Below are 21,381 nucleotides of genomic sequence, written 5' to 3'. Positions count from 1 at the left end.
AGAAACCAGACAGTTGAAAGAAGAATCCAAAATAAGCTTCAGTCAGCAATTATTCTTTACCAACCAAATATTTAGCTATTCCTAGATTTTAAAAGAATCACATATTTCTCAATGGATAGACTGTCATGAAAGATTCTTAGCACTTAATACTCAGACTGTGACTTACCAAAGTCCTCTTCCTCAGAGGCAGTATCTGCTGGTTTTTCTAGGAAAAAGCACAAAAGGCAAAATATATATATATATTTGTAGGGGTTGATGACTCTGAGGCTCTATACACATCTCTCCCTATCCTAAAAAAAATCTTAGTTTTTAGACTAATACACAGAATAACATAAGGCAGTTGGACTGGTTGAACTAATTATTTATACACAAAGCCACCAATAATAAGCATTTATTCTTAAGAAGTTACCAAAAAAAATACTTCATGAAGGTGCTGGAGGTAAGAGGTGTGGGGATTATGAAATAAAGCTGTTAATTCTTCCATTTGCATCTATGATTTGTACAATGTAGGTGATATGTAGAGACTTGAAAAATTCATTACCAAGAAATGAGGCATTTTGTTTACTCTCATTTTCTGTTCCTGCTTTAAACTTTAGAAGACACATTAGTTGTGAAAAACTTAATATGCACTAAATACCTTTTATTACATGCAGAATAGCCAGTGTAGACTAGGGAAAAGAGATATATTTTGAATTCAGCGGTCCCACTTTAATCACACTACGTGTGGCCTTCAGCTTTAACAGAAACTCCCATGTGATAACTATGAATGACTCTATTCAATTTGGAAGGTACAAATTATGGTAATTTTGGGGAATGGGGAGGTGGCACGTGCCATAATGAACAATAACAGCATCCTAATGCTTCAAGTGTCACATATGTTAAACAAAAACACTAATGCTTTCTACGAACACCCCATTCTCTGGTGCTTTATCAGACTTGCCAACTCATTAATTAGAGCTATTGAATAGAATTCCCTCTATAGACTTCATGGGCAGAAATTACAATGCTTGGTCTCCCCACTGATTTTTCATCAATCGGACTAACAGTAGCAAATCATTGAGAGTCAGAGTTGGGGTAAAGATTCCAGGGAAAGCGAACATTTGTAAATTGTGTTCCCTTGGGAAAAATAATAATAACGATAATTAAAATAGCAACTAACTTTTGAACACTTACTATGCACCAGGTGCCATGTTTCATTTATGTTGTCTCATTTAATATTCAAAACCAGTCTTGCAGTAGTTACAATAATCAGTTCACTTCTAAAAATGAGAATCCGAGGTTCCCAGAGGCAACGTGAACTTTTGGGTCTAGTCTTTGTTTAAAGTCACACTGCTAGTAAGTGGGGAACCTGGAATTCACACTTAGGTCTGTGTGCCCCAGAGTCCATTTGTAATCAATATAACTACTAGCCTCCAGTAATATCAAATGTATGAGAAAAATAGATTACTCATAACGTTTTCAGGATATTGCCCACCACTACAAACACACCTTTGAAACTAGCAATGCTGACCCACATTCATTAGGATGGTAAGCATTATTAGGGACATACAGGTTTCAGACTTACCATTTAAAAAGCTAAATGAAGTGCCCAAAATATCATAAAATGGCCATCTATTGCTGATTTTATTAAAATAGTATGTACGTGCAAGGATTGGCGCCTGAGAGGTAGAATAAAATAAATAAAATGTCAAGATCTAATACAGACTACCTTTTTCCTGTTCCTGGGCCCTAACTGACTGACTTTGCCTTTAATGTCCCAAATACATTTTTAAAAAACAACAAAATTCTAGGTTCATGGTTATCTTAAATGGTTACATGTCATAGCTTTTTGTATCATACACTTCTAATCACATTTTAGCTTATATAATAACAGTGGTCAGCCTCTGCCTCCAGCCCTCTATTCCAATTTTCTCCAGCCCCCTCAGCTATATAAACTAGTAAATTCCACCTGCAGACCCAGTCCCACTTGGAATCAGTGTTGGGTATGGCAGGATGCATGTCAGTAATCTCAGTCCCTGCTGATGAGAGGAGAAGGGAACTGGTAGTTACTATAATGTAGGTGCTTCACAGATGTAGTTAAATCCTCTTGACAACCATATACTGTGTCATATACCCCATTTTACAGATGAGAAAACTGAAACTAGGATGGTGAAAATATTTGACCAACGTTATACCTTGTCATTGGTTAAGGAACAAACAAAGCAAAGAAAGAAAGCAGGATCTAGATGGTCTCCATCTCCCAGGCTAAATTCAATACAGTATAGTTTTGACTCCTCTTTCTCAATTTTGCATAATGAATCAAAAAAAAAAAGTTCATATTTTGACGTGATCAGTTTACAAGATGGTTGAGCCTGTTTCTGTATCAGCTTATGTCTTTTTCAAAAGTTGTTTAGGAGAACATTCGTATCTTATGTAGGCTGCCTTCTGGTGTCTGCATAAGATACCAAAGCCATTCTATTTTGACCTTGGCAACAGCTGGGAAGACTGGAATCTAGTGTGAGAGAAGTTCTTGGACATGCACCCTACCTGCTTATATCCAGTATGGTAAATTCAGAATGAAGTTTCAGACTAGGAGCCAAAAGAGTCATACTTTCCAGTTTTATTGCTGGGCCTTTTACCACACTTTATTCCCTTTTGTCTTTCTTGCTTGAAAGGTCTGTTCAGGGGAATGAGAACTGGTAGGAGATAGAGGTAGAGGAGGGGGTAGCAATGAGTGGAACTCATTGATGTGAGTTATGCTCCTGTTGTGTCATCTAGAGACCTTATTAAAAAGAAGCAAGACCCTAGACCCATAATCAAGCACAGCATCACTAACGATGGGTCAACCAGATGTTGTTTCTCCTGATGTGAAGCAATAGAGTTTGTACAGCATACCTAGCTAGTATGGATTCTGCCTCAAAATGTCCAACAGGAGCCACCACCAATGATTTAGATTTGATCTAACCTACACATAGGAAATAAAGAAGGTAAAAAACCTAAATGAAATCACTGGAAAGGAACTAAACAAATCCAGAAAGTGAGAGATTCTCCAGGGCAATAGGTCAGTGTCAGAGGCAAAGGGAGTGTGCTAATCAGAAGAGACTTCAGGGACATAGCCACCAGATGCCAGGTCTGGCCTTGGATTAGACCCTGATTTGGACAGAATGTGGTAAATACAGTGTTGGGGGACAATTAGGGCAATCTGAATATGGAATGAATATTAGCTAAATTTAACATTTGTTGTACTGGAAAGATGGAAATTCTTAACAGAAAAAAAGCAGGTAGCAAAAAGCATGTAAAAGCAAAATCTCATTATTGTAAAATAATTGAGGAAAGGATGGGGATACAAGAGTTGAAAAACAACATACTAGGTACTTTGTTCACTATATTTGGGTGATGGGTTCCATAAAAGTCCAAACCCCAGCATTATGCAATATACTCACATAACAAACCTGCACATGTACCCCTGGATCTGTAATTTTATAAAACCTGCTCTTAGAGTAATAAAAATTATTTAATTAAAAATAATTATTTTGAAATGGAAGTGCATGGGTCCTTCTCACAGAGTCTAATTTTTGGTACTCAGAATACATAACTGATGTAGGTAGAATCTTCAGGAATTAAACCCGAAGGTTACGCATTTTTAAGTATGACCTTTACTTCTATTCGTTCATTGAGCTTCAGGCGTCAGGGATGAGTCCCTGCGCTCATTTAACATTTGAGTTGCTCTAGCATTCCTGTCACTGTCAGCAGCTTTCCCTCACCCCCTGTGTTAGGCTCATCAATGTGAAAGTCTGGGCTTCTGCTTTAGTTGCTTTGCCCAGGGCTCCATTCCCCTTTCCTGAGCCCACCTGCTTGGCTTTGGCCTGAGGTCCTACCTCGCTTCTGCCAACCCCAAAGACTGAATCCCACTCTTAGAACTCCAACTCTCTGACTTGACTATGTCTGTGAGTAGAGAGAAGGCTCAGAGCCATGATGCTGCCATTTATCTGAATTTCCAGCATCTTCTCATGGCAAGGACTGCCAGTGCTGTGCCTTGCCTGCCAAATTGGATTCTTTTTGATCGCTGTTGTCTGTCCAAACTACGCCTCATCTTGGCATGCCTATTATACTGCAATGGACAAGACAACTGCTCTCATAAGGTGAGCCTCTGAAGCTGGCTTCATTTCCTACTCTGTCCTGGCTTCCATCCTCATTCTACTCACTGGCTTTTGCTATAGAGCCCTAAAGCCTGGAAGCCCAAGACAGAGCTGATGCCAAGTCTGCATCATTTGAGAAAGAGGCTGGTTATAAACTCACTACTTAGGGCAAGAAATGGAACCAGGGTAAGAGGACAACCATGTCCAGAAGCTTATTATTTCCTTCCTTTAATTTATTCACTCACTTAGCAAACATTCACTGACCTCTAACTGGATATCAAATACTATGCTGGGCACTGGAACTACATAGGTGAACAAGAGAATCTCTGTCCTCATGGAGTTTTTCATAATGCATCAGGATGATGGATCTTAGACAAATCAGCATACCAATCATTATTTGCTTGCAAATATGACATGATAGGTGCTATGAAGAATAAATACAAGGTGTGAAGACAACAGTTAATCTGGAATTTAAAGAATGAGTAAGAGTTTGTATGATGGTTGGCAGCCTCAGCAAAGGGCAAGCATGGGCAGAGATCCTATGATGGTAAGGAGCTTGACAGCTATGAGGAACTGAAACAAGGCCAACATGTGGCTGGAGGACACTAGGTAAGGGGCTGTGGTATGAGCTGGGGCTAGAGAAGTGGGATGGGAAGGAGAATAAACACATTTGACTGTCATATAGAAGACCCCAGCTGCTCCCCACCTAGATGCCCTTGTAAACATATATACTGTAGCACTGAGGTTTGAGATGGATCTGAGGTTGCTGAGTATCACCTGTAACCTTCTGTGTTCTCAAAAAAAAAAAACTTGCTGCTGAGTCCAAAAAATAACAGTATTCTGGGCATCATGGTTGGCCACTAGAAACAAAACAAAACTCATTATCCTTTGCATCAGTAATCTGTTTTACAATTCTAGCAGACAAAATTGCAAGCAAAATGTAGTGGAGTTAGAGACAGCCCAGAAAAGGGCATCCGAGAAAGGGCTAAAAAGTGTGACCCACACATGAAGCACCTCACCAAGAGAGAAGAAAGTTGATAGTTAAGATGACCAAAATCTACAAATCATAAAGCTATAGAATGGTTACATGGGAGAGGAAGTTGAACACAACATTTTGGTAGTTAGAAATAGTGTGTGTGTGTTTTGAAATGTATGAGGTTCGAAAACTCATAGCCTGAAAAAAATACATTTTGGCAGATGAGATAATGTTCTGTTTTCTGTACAGTCACAGGGGAGTCCAAGAGGGCTGGCCCAATATTGCCTCTCACTCACTATGGTTTTGGGGCAAAGAAGGATCCTGAGTTTGTCTCCTCCTCTGTAAAATGGGATGGAGCTTTTTCACAGGGTTGTTTTAAGAAATAGATGACATTTGAAATGTTCACCACAAGAGGTGGCTGGCAAGATGGCCCAACAGAAACAGCTCTGCTCTGTGGCTCCCAGCAAGATCAACGCAGAAGGCAGGTGATTTCTGCATTTCAAACTGAGGTACCCTGTTCATCTCAATGAGACTGGTTAGACAGTGGGTGTAGCCCACAGAGGATGAGCTGACACAGGGTGGGGCGTCACCTCACCCAGGAAGCACAAGAGGTTGGGGAACTCCATCCCCTACCGGAGAGAAGCCATGAGGGACTGTGCCATGAGGAATGGTGCATTCTAGCCCAAATAGTACACTTTTCCCGTGGTCTTCACAACCCACGGATTAGGAGATTCCCTCAGGTGCCTACACCACCAGGGCCCTGGGTTTCAAGCAGAAAACTAGGTTGGCAGACACCCAGCTTACTTGCAGGAGTTTTTTTCACACCCCAGTGGCACCTGGAATGCCAGTAGGACAGAACCATTCACTCCCCTGGAAAGGGGGCTAAAGCCAGGGAGCCAAGTTGTCTAGCTCAGTGGATCCCACACACATAGAGCCCAGCAAACTAAGATCCACTAGCTTGAAATTCTCGCTGACAGCACAGCAGTCTGATATCAACCTGGGACACTCGAGCTTGATGGAGGGAAGGACGTCCATCATTACTGAGGGTTCAGAAGGCGGTTTTCCCCTTACAGTGTAAACAAAGCTATGGAGAAGTTTGAACAGGGCGGAGCCCACCACAGCACTGCAAAGCCACTGTAGCCAGACTGCCTCTCTAGATTCCAACTCTCTGGGCAGAGCATCTCTGAAAGAAAGGCAGCAGCCCCAGTCAGGGGCTGAGAGATAAAATGCCCATCTCCCTGGGACAGAGCACCCGGGAGAAGAGGCAGCTGCGGGCGAAGCTTCAACAGACTTAAACGTTCCTGCCTGCTGGCTCTGAAGAGAGCAGCAAATCTCCCAGCACAGCACTCAATCTCTGCTAAGGGACAGACTGCCTGCTCAAGTGAGCCCCCGACCCCCGTGTCTCCTGACTGGGAGATATCTCCCAGCAGGGGTCGACAGACACCTAATAGAGAAGAGTTCCGGCTGGCATCTGGTGGGTGCCCCTCTGGGACGATGCTTCCAGAGGAAGAAACAGGCAGCAATCTTTGCTGTTCTGCAGCCTCTGCTGGTGATACCCAGGCACACAGGGTCTGGAGTGGACCTCCAGCAAACTCCAGCAGACCTGCAGCAGAGGGTCTTGACTGTTAGAAGGAAAACTAACAAACAGAAAAGAATAGAATTAACATCATCCAAAAGGATGCCCACACAAAAACCCATCCGAAGGCTGCCAACATCAAAGACCAAAGATACATAAATCCACAAAGATGAGAAAAAAACAGTACAGAAAGGCTGAAAATTACAAATGCCACAACGCCTCTTCTGCTCCACAGGATCATAACTCCTCACCAACAAGGGAACAAAACTGAAGAGAGAATGAGTTTAACAAATTGACAGAAGTAGGCTTCAGAAGGTGAGTAATAACAAACTCCTCCGAGCTAAAGCAGCATGTTCTAACCCAATGCAAGGGAACTAAGAATCTTGCAATAAAGTAAGAGGAATTGCTAAATAGAATAACAAGTTTAGAGAAGAATATAAATTACATGACGGAGCTAAAAAACACAGCACGAGAACTTCATGAAGCATACACAAGTATCAATAGGTGAATTGATCAAGCAGAAGAAAGGATATCAGAGATTGAATATCAACTTAATGAAATAAAGCATGAAGACAAGATTAGAGAAAAAAGAATGAAAAGGAATGAACAAAGTCTCCAAGAAATATGGGACTATGTGAAAAGACCAAACCTATGCTTGATTGATGTATCTGAAGGTGATCGGGAGAATGGAACCAAGCTGGAAAATACTTTTCAGGATATTGTCCAGGAGAACATCCCCAACCTAGCAAGAAAGGTCAACATTCAAATTCAGGAAATACAGAGAACACCACAAAGATACTCCTTGAGGACAGCAACCCAAAGACACATAATCGTCAGATTCACCAAGGTTAAAATGAAGGAAAAAATGTTAAGGGCAGCCAGAGCAAAAGGTCGGGTTACCACAAAGGGAAGCCCAGCAGACTAACAGCAGATCTCTCTGCAGAAACCCTACAGCAAGAAGAGAGTGGGAGCCAATATTCAATGTTCTTAAAGAATTTTCAACCCAGAATTTCATATCCAGCCAAACAAAGCTTCATAAGAAAAGGAGAAATAAAATCCTATACAGACAAGCAAATGCTGAGAAATTTTGTCACCACCAGGACTGCCTTACAAGAGCTCCTGAAGGAAGCACTAAATATGGAAAGGAAAAACCAGTACCAGCCACTGCAAAAACATACCAAATTGTAAAGACCACTGACACTATGAAGAAACTGTATCAACTAACGGGCAAAATAACCAGCTAGCATCAAAATGACAGCATCAAATTCACACATAACAGTATTAACCAAATGTAAGTGGGTTAAATGACCCAATTTAAAGACACAGGCTGGCAAATTGGATAAAGAGTCAAGACCCATCAGTGTGCTGTATTCAGGAGAACCATCTCACATGCAAAGGCACACATAGGCTCAAAATAAAGGGATGGAGGAAGATTTACCAAGCAAATGGAAAGCAAAAAGAAGCAAGGGTTGCAATCCTAGTCTCTGATAAAACAGACTTTCAATCAACAAAGAATAAAAGAGACAAAGACGGGCATTACATACTGGTAAAGGGATCAATGCAACAAGAAGAGCTAACTATCCTAAATACATATGCACTCAATACATGAGCACCCAGATTCATACAGCAAGCTCTTAGAGACTTACAAAGAGACTTAGACCCCCACAAAATAATAGTGGGAGACTTTAACAGCCCACTGTCAATATTAAACAGGTCAACAAGACAGAAAATTAACAATGATATTCAGGACTTGAACTCAGCTCTGCACCAAATGGACCTAAAAGACGTCTGCAGAACTCTCCACCTAAAATCAACAGAATATACATTCTTCTAAGCACTACATTGCACTTATTCTAAATTGACCACATAATTGGAAGTAAATCACTCCTCAGCAAACGCAAAAGAATGGAAATCATAACAAACAGTCTCTCAGACCACAGTGCAATCAAAATAGAACTCAGGATTAAGAAACTCACTCAAAACCACACAACTACATGAAAACTGAACAACTTGATCCTGAATGACTACTGGGTAAATAGCAAAATTAAGGCAGAAATAATAAAGTTTTTTGAAACCAATGAGAACAAAGACAAAATGTACCAAAATCTGTGGCACACAGCTAAAGCTGTGTTTAGAGGGAAATTATTGCACCAAATGCCCACAGGAGAAAGCAGGAAAGATCTAAAATCAACATCCTAACATCACCATTAAAAGAACTAGAGAAGCAAGGGCAAACAAATTCAAAAGCTAGCAGAAGGCAAGAAATAACTAAGATCAGAGCAGAACTGAAGGCGACAGAGACAAAAAAAAAAAAAAAAAGTTTAAAAAATCAGTGCCTCCAGGAGCTGCTTTTTTGAAAAGATCAGCAAAATAGATAGACTACTAGCTAGACTAATAAAGAAAAAAAGAAAGAATAATTAAATAGATGCAATAAAAAATGATAGAGGGGATATCACCACCAATTCCACAGAAATACAAACTATCATTAGAGAATACTGTAAACACCTTCACACAAATAAACTAGAAAATCTAGAAGAAATGGAAAAATTCCTGAACATATACACCCTCCCAAGACTAAACCAGGAAGAAGTTAAGTCCCTGTATAGACCAATAACAAGTTCTTAAGTTGAGGCAATAATTAATAGCCTACTGACCAAAAAAAGCCCAATACCAGATAGATTCACAGCCAAATTCTACCAGAGGTACAAAGAGGAGCTGGTACCATTCCTTCTGAAACTATTCCAAATGATAGAAATAGAGGAATCCTCTATAACTTATTTTATGAGACCAGCATCATCCTGATACCAAAACCTGGCAGTGACACAACAAAAAATGAAAATTTGAGGCCCGTATCCCTGATGAGCATGGATATGAAAATCCTCAATAAAATACTGGCAAACCGAATCCAGCAGCACATCAAAAAGCTTATCCAGCATGATCAAGTCAGCTTTATCCCTGGGATGCAAGGCTGGTTCAACATATGCAAATCAATAAACATAATCCATCACATAAATAGAACCAAAGACAAAAACCACATGATTATCTCAATAGATGCAGAAAAGGCTTTCAACAAAATTCAACAGCCCTTCATGCTAAAAACTCTCAATAAACTAGGTATTGATGGAACATATCTCAAAATAAGAGCTATTTATGAAAACTCACAGGCAATATCATATTGAATGGGCAAAAGCTGGAAGCATTCCCTTTGAAAACCGGCACAAGACAAGGATGCCCTCTCTCCTATTCAACATAGTGTTGGAAGTTCTGGCCAGGGCAATCAGGTAAGAGAAAGAAATAAAGGGTATTCAAATAGGAAGAGAAGAAGTCAAATTGTCCCTGTTTGCAGATGACATGATTGTATATTTAGAAAACCCTATCGCCTCAGCCCAAAATCTCCTTCAGCTGATAAGCAACTTCAGCAAAATCTCAGGATACAAAATCAATGTGCAAAAATCACAAGCATTCCAATACACCAATAATAGACAAACAGAAAGCCCAATCGTGAGTGAACTCCAATTCACAATTGTTGCTAAGAGAATAAAATAATTAGGAATCCAACTTACAAAGGATGTGAAGGACCTCTTCAAAGAGAACTACAAACCACTGCTCAAGGAAATAATAGAGGACACAAACAAATGGAAAAACATTCCATGCTCATGGATAGGAAGAATCAATATCATGAAAATGGCCATACTGCCCAAAGTAATTTATAAATTCAATGTCATCCCCATCAAGCTACCACTGACTTTCTTCACAGAATTAGGAAAAACTAACTTAAATTTCATATGGAACCAAAAAAGAGCCCATAGAGCCAAGACAATCCTAAGCAAAAAGAACAAAGCTAGAGGCATCATGCTACCTGACTTCAAACTATGCTACAAGGCTACAATAACTGAAACAGCATGGTACTGGTACTAAAACAGAGATATAGACCAATGGAACAGAACGGAGTTCTCAGAAATAATGACACACATCTACAACCATCTGATCTTTGACAAACCTGACAAAAACAAGAAATGGGGAAAGGATTCCTTATTTAATAAATTGTGTTGAGAAAACTGGCTAGCCATATGCAGAAAAGTGAAATTTGACTCCCTCCTTATACAAACATTAACTCAAGATGGATTAAAGTCTTAAACATAATACCTAAGACCATAAAAATCCTAGACGAAGACCTAGGCAATACCATTCAGGACATAGGCATGGGTAAAGGCTTCATGACTAAAACACCAAAATTAATGCCAACAAAAGCCAAAATTGACAAATGGGATCTAATTAAACTAAAGAGTTTCTGCCCAGCAAAAGAAACTATCATCAGAGTGAACATGCAACCTACCGAATGGGAGAAAATTTTTGCAATCTATCCGTCTGACAAAGGGCTAATATCCAGAATCTACAAAGAACTTAAATAAATTTACAACTTAAATAAAAAAAACAACAAATAACCACATCAAAAAGTGAGTGAAGGACATGAACAGATACTTCTCAAAGGAAGACATTTATGCAGCCTGCAAACATATGAAAAAAAGCTCATCATCACTGGTCATTAGAGAAATACAAATTAAAACCACAATGAGATACCATTTCACACCAGTTAGAATGGCGATCATTAAAAAGTCAGGAAACAACAGATGCTGGAGAGGATAAGGAGAAATAGGAATGTTTTTTCACGGTTGGTGGGAGTGTAAATTAGTTCAACCATTGTGGAAGACAGTGTGGCGATTCCTCAATGATCTAGGACTAGAAATAACATTTGACCTGGCAATTCCATTACTGGGTATATACCCAAAGGATTATAAATCATTCTACTATAAAGACACATGCATACATATGTTTATTGCAGCACTATTCACAACAGCAAAGACTTGGAACCAACCAAATGCCCATCAATGATAGACTAAAGAAAATGTGGCACATATATACCACGGAATACTATGCAGTCACAAAAAAGGATGAGTTCATGTCTTTTGCAGGGACATGGATGAAGCTGGGAACCATCATTCTCAGCAAACTAACACAGGAACAGAAAACCAAACACCACATGTTCTCACTCATAAGTGGGAGTTGAACCATGAGAACACATGGACACAGGGAGGGGAACATCACACACTGGGGCCTGTCAGGGACTGGGGGGCTACGGGAGGGATAGTATTAGGAGAAATACCTAATATAGATGAAGGGTTGATAGGTGCAGCAAACCACCATGGCATATGTATACCTATGTAACAAACCTGCACGTTTTGCACATATATCCCAGAACTTAAAGTATAATAATAAAAATAATGTTCACTACATACGTGCTGTCACTTAAAAGGTACTTGGTGAATGTTAATGCCTTTCCTTACAGACCAGAGAAACTCTGAAAGATGGTGCTATATGAAAATAAAATAGGTGGATGAAAATAAAAGGTGATTGATTCAACTACGCATCCATAAGAAAGAATGAAATCACGTCCTTTGCAGCAACATGGATGCAGCTGAAGGCCATTATCCTAAGTGAATTAACGCAGAAAATACCATATGTCTTCACTTATAAATGAACGCTTAACAGTGAGTCCACCACATTTAGAGTCTCTGGTGTCTATTGTTCTCATCAAATTTGTCTGTTGTCAATGTACTAGTCAATTCTCCAACCTTCAAGAGACATCTGAAGGTTATGTAACCTTCACATATTTTCACCTGCCTTTGGAGAATGCATAATTATGTTTCCCCCTCTAAAGGTCAGAAGCAAAACAATATCAATACTTCAGTCCAGATAGTATATAAAGAGAAGAAATAGTGTGCACATTGAAAGAGCATGAAGTACCAACTATCTGATATATTGGAGATAGGGAAAGGAATAAATAGCCACAAAAGGGGAAATTGAGGGATTCTTTGTTTCACAATCATCGACCCATAACAGAGCCAAACCACCACGTACAGAGAGAACAAAACCATGATCCTCAATGAAAAATAAACTCTAATATGCCTGGATCAGGGGTTGGGGATAATGGTAATAGAAGGAGAGGAAAATATATATATATAGACAGATTTTTCTATATGTACAGATACACTTTTAAAAGAACTTCTGTTTTCTGGAATCATTTTTCCATCTTTATTCTTAACAGCTGTTATAGCACAATGATATTTTGTTGTTGTTGTTTTGCCATGGAGGTTTAAAATATGTGCCAAAATACAACTGTTAGTTCAGTGTAGCCCATATCCATAGATAACAATGTTCTCTGTTGAATGACAATTCACTGTGATTTATAAATTTTGTAAGACCTTTCATCTTGAACTCCAAATGAGTTGAGAATGACAGTTTTCAGCCTACCTTTAGTATCTAATTAAACCAAGCAGATTTTACTTAGAAGAATTTGATGAGGAAAAAACAGGAAGAAAATACAGCACTTCATAATACCATTCATGCAGAGACATAGTATTATTTTCTGAAATATAATAACATTGTTATTTCTAATCGTCTTTAAGTGCAAGGACTATTTCTTTTTTTAATCTTTGTATCTCCAGTGTATTACACAGTCCCGGGCACATCTAAGTATTAAATAAATGTTGTTGTTGAATAAATAAAAGAATGCATTTCAATGATTTTGTCAGGGGAGATAAGTTCCATCACAACATAGAACAAGGAGGAACAATTCGTGACCAAGTGCTTCCATAACTACATCCTGGGCCCATTTCAAACATTTTAATCATATCACTCTATGCATTGAGCCTAGATCCAACCTCAGAATCCTTCTCAATACAGTAGACCAAGCAGCTACACTTTATGAAATAAAATTTGCATTTGGAGTAAAATTTCTTTCCTATAACTACAACAGAGGACTCCATCAGGCAGACCATGAACAGGAGGTGTCTTTCCAAAATTTCTTCTCTGGTATCAACATGCATATAGCAGTCCTCTCTCATGCACAGTTTTGCTTTCTGTAGTTTCAGTTACGTGTCATCAGCTGAGTTTAAAAAATATTAAATAGAAAATTTCAGAAATAAACAAGTCATCTGTTTTAAATTGTATGCTGTTCTGAGTAGCGTGTAACCTCATGCTGCCCTGCTCTTTCCTGCCCAGAACGTGAATCATCCCTTTGTCCAGCATCTCCATGCTATCTACACAACCCATTCATTAGTCATCATCATCATGTGCTCCTGACATCCAGTCATTGACACTGCCATGGCTCAATGATCCAGGATCACCCAAAGCAGATGATCTTCCCTCTGACATACTATCAGAAGGTCAATAGTAGCCTGCTGCTATATCACAATACCAACATCCTTTGCCTCATTTTATGTGATCATGTAACCATTTTATTATCTCACATCATCACAAGAAGAAGGGTGAGTATAGTACAATATGATATTTTGAGGAAGAGAGGCCATATTCACATAATTTTTATTATGCTATGTTATTATAATTGTCCTATTTAATTATTAGTTATTGTTAATCTCTTACTGTGCCTGATTTATGAATTAAACTTTATCATAGGTGTATATAGAAAAAATAGAGTATATATAGGTTTTGGTACTTGCTATGATTTCAGGCATCCACTTGGAGTCTTGGAATATATCCCTCAAAGATAAAGGACCCTTCTATATTAATAATGCAAATACTTAACATATCCATAAACAAGCATATTTTAGAGTTTGCTATTCTGTCTTCTTCTTCCTCTCTTACAAATCACCATCTACATCTATAATTCTTGGGCCAACCACAGGGCCAGCATAAGAAAGTTTTTGCTAGTATCCTTGTTATAAATAAAATTAATTTGTAAATTTGCAGTATTATATTATTTACAAGATTTGATATCAGTTTTTCTATTATCTGGGATCTCATATATTTATTTATGACTGTCTAGAATTTTACTGAATCACTAGTACTCTGCACATATGAGGTACTCAATACATATTTGCTGACTAACGGGATTATACAATTTTCAGGTTGTACAACTTCCTTTTTCTCTACTATAGACACTTTCTGTATGTCTTGACCTCCACAGAATAGCCCACAATAGATCTGTTATCCACAAATCTCACTCTAGCCAAGTCTTCGGGCTAATGTTACCTAGGTCCAATGGCACAGTTTTAAGAAATCACTGATAATTCTGAGAATACTCTGTTCCTCTATGCCAAACAACCATATGGCTAGGGATAGAGTCCCAGGCAGTCCACATGAAGTGAAAGCTACATTCTCCCTACTGTATTCCTTATGTTCAACCTCTAATACTACCCATTTTGTATATGGACAATGGAGCCCAGTAATCAAAAGGGAACCCTAATTTTTTCACCATTTTTCTATCAGTTTATTTTCTTCCAGAGCTAGATCTTGAGTCATTACTCTCTCACCCTGCTTGCATTTAACCTAAACTCATAGAGTTGTCAAAAACATCCTGTGCTCAAAATGTCCATGTTTTACCTAATTGTCCTTGATCTCAACTACTCCTTCTTAAATCATATTCTTGCTGACCATTGACTTGGTCAAGATCAAATTTGAATTGTTATAACACCTTGAGCTTTATATATAGACATATATACATACATACATATCCACATACACACACACACGTGTGTGTGTGTGTGTGTGTGTGTGTATGTATATATATATATATATATATATATATATATATATATATTCCTCTTGTGAAGGCAGAGATGTACCAGCAAATCTTTCAAAGATTCTTTTAATCCAAAAATATTTACAGAGTACCTACATTCTTAAAAACACTGTGCTAGTCACCAGAGTTAGTAAGAAATAAGAGAGACACAGGCTCTGCTCTCATGGAGCTTAAGAGAAGGACATAACCAACTATTTACACAGTAAATGGTTGAATTAAAGTTGTGTTGAGGTGTCATTTAAAAAGAGGCTTTAAGTGCTATAAATGCGTAAAGCAAGAAAACTTGACTTTTTGAGTCAAGGAATGCTTGCAGTAAGTGTGGAAAGACAGGCAGGAGTTAAATAGGCAAAAGGTTAGAAGGATGAGTGTTCAAGGCAGAGGGAACAGCACATGTGAAGCCTACGAGGAAGGAGAAAGTATGCATATTAAAGGATCTGATAAAAGTCTAGCATAATTGAAAAGAACAAAAAGAACCAAAATGAGAGTGGAATAGAAAAGGGAGGAACAATAGTAAGAAGACTTTATGTGGGGCCTTGTAGGCTAGAATTTTTATCTTTACTGTGACATCAGTGGGAAGCCACTGAAGAGTTCTAAGCATGAAAAAAAATGTATTTTTTTCAAAGACTAGACTGGCTGCAGTGTGGAGAATGATGGGAAGGAAATAAGGATGATGCAAAGAGACCAGTCAGGGGAGTGGAGCAGTATTCTAAGTGAGAGATGATTATATCTTGGATAAGGAAATGCCAATAGAGATGGGGAGAAATACATGAACACAAATGATGTTTGATGGGTAAAAGTGACATAATTTGATACAGTTTGGCTCTGTGTTCCCACCCAAATCTCACCTTGCACCTCCCATAATTCCCACATGTTGTGGGAGGGACCTGGTGGGAGATGATTGAATCAGGGGGACAGGTCTTTCCCATGCTGTTCTCATGATAGTGAATGGGACTGATGAGATCTGATAGTTTTAAAAATGGCAGTTTCTCTGCACACATTCTCTTTGCCTACTGCCATCCATGTAGGATGTGACTTGCTCTTCCTTATCTTCTGCTATGATTGTGAGGCTTCCCCAGCCATGTGGAACTGTTAAGTCCAATTAAACCTCTGTCTTTTGTAAATTGCCCAGTCTCAGGTATATCTTTATCAGATACCAGTAGAGTGGGACACTGCTGAAAAGATACCCAAAAATGTGAATGCAACTTTGGAATTGGGTAACAGGCAGAGGCTGAAACAGTTTGGAGGGCTTAGAAGAAGCAGCAAAATGTGGAACAGTTTGGAACTTCTTAGAGATTTGTTGAATGGCTCTGACCAAAATGCTGATAGTGATATGGACAACAACATCCAGGCTGAAGTGGTCTCAGATGGAAATAAAGAACTTGTTGGGAACTGGAGTAAAGGTGACCCTTGCTATGTTTTAGCAAAGAGACTGGTGGCATTTTGTCCCTGGCCTAGAGATTTATGGAACTTTGAACTTGAGAGTAATGATTTAGGGCATCTGGCAGAAGAAATTTATAAGCAGGAAAGTATTCAAGAGGTGACTTGGGTGCTGTTAAAGGCATTCAGTTTCATAAGGAAAGCAGAGCATAAAAGTTCAGAAAATTTGCAGCCTGACAATGCAATAGAAAAGAAAATTCCATTTTCTGAGTAGAATCCAAACCAGCTGCAGAAATTAGCATAAGTAACGAGGAGCTGAATGTTAATCCCCAAGACAATGGGAAAATAGTTGCCAGAGCATGTCAGATGTCTTCACAGCAGCCCCTCTTATCACAGGCCCAGAGGGCTAGTATGAAAAAGTTGTTTCATGGGCCAAGCCCAGGGTCTCCCTGCTGTGTGCAGCCTAGGGACTTGTTGCTCTGTGTCCCAGCTGCTTTTGCCATGGCTGAAAGGGGCCAATGTAGAGTGCAGACTGTGGCTTCAGAGGATGTAAGCCCCAAGCCTCTGAGGCATACACATGGTGTTGAGCCTGCCAGTGCACAGAAGTCAAGAACTGGGGCTTGGGAATCTCCACCTAGATTTCAAAGATGTATGGAAATGCCTGGATGCCCAGGCAGAAGTTTGCTGCAGGGGTAGGGCCCTCATGGAGAACCTCTGCTAGAGCAGTGTGAAAGAGAAATGTAGGATTGGAGCCCCCACACAGAGTCCCTACTGGGGCACCACCTAGTGGAGCTGTGAGAAGAGGGCCACCATCCTCCAGATCCCAGAATGATAGATCCACCAACAGCTTGCACTGTGTGCCTGAAAAAGCTGCAGACACTCAACACCAGCCCATGAAAGCAGCCAGGAAGAAGGCTGTATCCTGAAAAGCAACAGGGGCGGAGCTGCCTAAGACCATGGGAGCCCACCTCTTGCATTAGCATGACCTGGATGTGAGACAAGGAGTCAAAGGAGATCATTTTGGAGCTTTAAAATTTGACTACCCTGTTGGATTTTGGACTTGCATGGGGCCTGTAGTCCCTTTGTTTTGGCCAATTTCTCCCATTTGGAATGGCTGTATTTATACAGTGCCTGTACCCCCATTATATCTAGGAAGTAACTAACTCGCTTTTGATTTTACAGGCTCATAGGCAGAAGAGATTTGCCTTGTCTCAGATGAGACTTTGGACTGTGGGGCTTTTGAGTTAATGCAGAAATGAGTTGAGACCTTGGGGAACTATTAGAAGGGCATGATTGGTTTTGAAATGTGAAGCTATGAGATTTGGGAAGGGCTAAAATGATATGATTTGGCTCTGTGTCCCCACCCCAATCTCATCTTGTAGCTCCTATAATTCCCATGTGTTATGGGAGGAACCTGGTGGGAGACAATAGAATCATGGGGGCAGGTTTTTACTGTGCTGTTTTCATAATAGTAAATGGGACTCACGAGATCTGATGGTTTTAAAAATGGGAGTCTCTCTGCACAAGCTCTCTTTGCCTGCTGCCATCCAGGTAAGATGTGCCTTGCTCCTCCTTGCCTTCTGCCATGATCATGAGGCTTCCACAGCCACATGGAACTGTAAGTCCAATTAAACTTCTTTCTTTTGTAAATTACTCAGTCTTGGATATGTCTTTATCAGCAGTGTGAAAACAGATTAATACAGAATTTAACCAAAGTTATGGGGAGGGGAAAGAGAAGTTCATGATGATGTTTATGCTTATGGACTAAATAACTATGTCTAATCAAATGGCTGTGCCAGCCACTGGCATAAGAAACGGAAGTCATGGAATGAGTTTGGAAGACTGATGATTAATTTATTTCTAGACATAGGTGAGACCTCCAGATGAAAGCGTCATGTGTCATGTTGACGGTGGATACATGGGTCTGTAATCTAGAGGAAACATCAGGATTAAAAACATACATTTAAAAGACAATCTATGGGCAAGGGTAATAATGGCTAAAGAAAGAGTTCTAACAAGAAGGGCAGAAAGCCAAAGAGCCAAGGCTAAAATCTTAAATCCATACTGAAAAGGGTGGGAGGAAGGTTATGAACTAACAAAGGAGACTAAGAGGCATGTGGAAAACTGTTGTGCATTTTTCAAAATCTGCAATCAGAATGTTTTGTAACAACTAAAAAGCAATAGCCATTATTTTTAAAGTAGGAAAATGAAAGATCTTCTGTGCTATGTGTTTTAAAAGAATATAGCAACTAATAGTCACAAGCATAAAAACACTCAGGAAACCACATTGCCCTTGGCTTTTACCCCTCACACCAAACTTCTTGTGGCACTAAAAATACAGAAATAAAGCAGCTGTGACATTTAGATATCTTCTTATAATTGTATGTTTTCTTATAATGATGCTTTTTGCTTGCATTCTGTGCCCTGCACTGTGTAATGATGCAGAGCATGGTATGCAAGCAACAATGCAGTGCTCCATTATCTAGTTTACACAACAACCAGTCAACAGACATTTGTTGAGTGTCTACTATCTTCCAGAGCTTAGGAATACAAGAATGTACAAAATAGATACAATTCTGAAGCTTATCATCTACCAGGCAGATGAACAATTAAAAATAAGCATATAAAGAAAACATAATGAGTAATTAGGTTCAGTACTTGTAAATGAAATCTACAGGATGCTATGACAGAATGTAACAGGAAAACCTATTTTATTCTTCTTCTTCTTATTATTATTATTATTACACTTTAAGTTCTAGGGTACATGTGCATAACGTGCAGGTTTGTTACATATGTATACATGTGCCATGTTGGTGTGCTGAACCCATTAACTCATCATTTACATTACGTATATCTCCTAATGTTATCCCTCTTCCCTCCCCCCACCCCATGACAGGCTCCGGTGTCTGATGTTCCCCTCCCTGTGTCCAACTGTTCTCATTGTTCAATTCCCACCTATGAATGAGAACATGCAGTGTTTGGTTTTCTGTCCTTGCAATAGTTTGCTCAGAATGATGGTTTCCAGCTTTATCCATGTCCATACAAAGGACATGAATGCATCCTTTTTTATGGCTGCATAGTATTCCATGGTATATATGTGCCACATTTTCTTAATCAGTCTACCATTGATGGACATTTGGGTTGGTTCCAAGTCTTTGCTATTGTGAATAGTGCTGCAATAAACATATGTGTGCATGTGTCTTTATAGCAGCATGATTTACAATCCTTTGGTATATATTCATTAATGGGATGGCTGGGTCAAATGGTATTTCTAGTTCTAGAACCTTGAGGAATCACCACATTATTTTCCACAATGGTTGAACTGGTTTACAGTGCCACCAACAGTGTAAAAGTGTTCCTATTTCTCCACATCCTCTCCAGCACCTGTTGCTTCCTGACTTTTTAATGATCACCATTCTAACTGGTGTGAGATGGTATCTCACTGTGGTTTCAATGTGCACTTCTCTGATGGCCAGTGATGGTGAGCATTCTTTCATATGTCTGTTGGCTGCATAAATGTCTTCATTTGAGAAGTGTCTGTTCATATCCTTTGCCCACTTTTTGATGGGGTTGTTTAATTTTTTTTCTTGTAAATTTGTTTAAGTTATTTGTAGATTCGGGATATTAGCCCTTTGTCAGATGGGTAGATTGCAAAAATGTTCTCCCATTCTGTAGGTTGCCTGTTCACTCTGATGGTAGTTTCTTTTGCTGTGCAGAGGCTCTTTAGTTTAATTAGATCCCATTTGTCAATTTTGACGTTTGCTGCCATTGCTTTTGGTGTTTTAGACATGAAGTCCTTGCCCATGCCTATGTCCCGAATGGTATTGCCTAGGTTTTCTTCTAGGGTTTTTATGGTTTCAGGTCTGACATTTAAGGCTTTAATCCATCTTGAATTAACTTTTGTATAAGGTGTGAGGAAGGGATCCAGTTTCAGCTTTCTACATATGGCTAGCCAGTTTTCTCAATGCCATTTATTAAAGTGGGAATCCTTTCCCCATTTCTTGTTTTTGTCAGGACTGTCAAAGATCAGATGGTTATAGATGTGTGGTATTATTTCTGAGGGCTCTGTTCTGTTCCATTGGTCTATATCTCTGTTTTGGTACCAGTTTCATGCTGTTTTGGTTACTGTAGCCTTGTAGTATAGTTTGAAGTCAGGTAGCGTGATGCCTCCAGCTTTGTTCTTTTGGCTTAGGATTGTCTTGGCAATGCGGGCTCTTTTTTGGTTCCATATGAACTTTAAAATACTTTTTTCCAATCCTGTGAAGAAAGTCAACGGTAGCTTGATGGGGATGGCATTGAATCTATAAATTACCTTGGGTGGTACGGCCATTTTCGTGATATTGATTCTTCCTATCCATGAGCATGGAATGTTCTTCCATTTGTTTGTGTTCTCTTTTACTTTGTTAAACAGTGGTTTGTAATTCTCCTTGAAGAGTTCCTTCCCATTGCTTGTAAGTTGGATTCCTAGGTATTTTATTATCTTTGAAGCAAGTGTGAATAGGAGTTCACTCATGATTTGGCTCTCTGTTTGTCTGTTATTGGTGTATAGTAATGCTTGTGATTTCTGCACATTGATTTTGTATCCTGAGACTTTGCTGAAGTTGCTTATCAGCTTCATGCTTCCCAAATGTCCATCAATGGTAGACTGATTAAGAAAATGTGGCACATATATACCATGGAATACTATGCAGCCATAAAAATGGATGAGTTCATGTCCTTTGTATGGACATGG

General features: G+C 39.3%; 1 protein-coding gene across 9 annotated transcripts in view; it reads right to left on the bottom strand.

Annotated features, from left to right (window-relative positions):
• The window catches only part of SLC44A5 (solute carrier family 44 member 5), a 418,500-nt gene that overhangs the window by 183,057 nt on the left and 214,062 nt on the right, over window positions 1-21,381 (bottom strand). For 5 of the 9 annotated variants that reach the window (XM_065520064.2, XM_074003606.1, XM_074003604.1 and 2 more), the window contains one exon: window positions 167-205. The exons of 3 other annotated variants lie outside the window; for them this stretch is intronic. In XM_065520064.2, the coding sequence (XP_065376136.1) occupies window positions 167-205 (39 nt within the window). Of the gene's footprint in view, window positions 1-166; window positions 224-5,504; window positions 5,689-21,381 lie in introns of those variants that run through there. One more of the 9 variants, XM_045368654.3, reaches the window with a different exon arrangement.

Source organism: Macaca fascicularis, chromosome 1 (genome assembly GCF_037993035.2).
Source record: "Macaca fascicularis isolate 582-1 chromosome 1, T2T-MFA8v1.1".
NCBI classification, from domain to species: Eukaryota; Metazoa; Chordata; class Mammalia; order Primates; family Cercopithecidae; genus Macaca; species Macaca fascicularis.
Note: the sequence above shows the minus strand (reverse complement) of the source record. Positions and strands in the feature narration are given on the sequence as shown.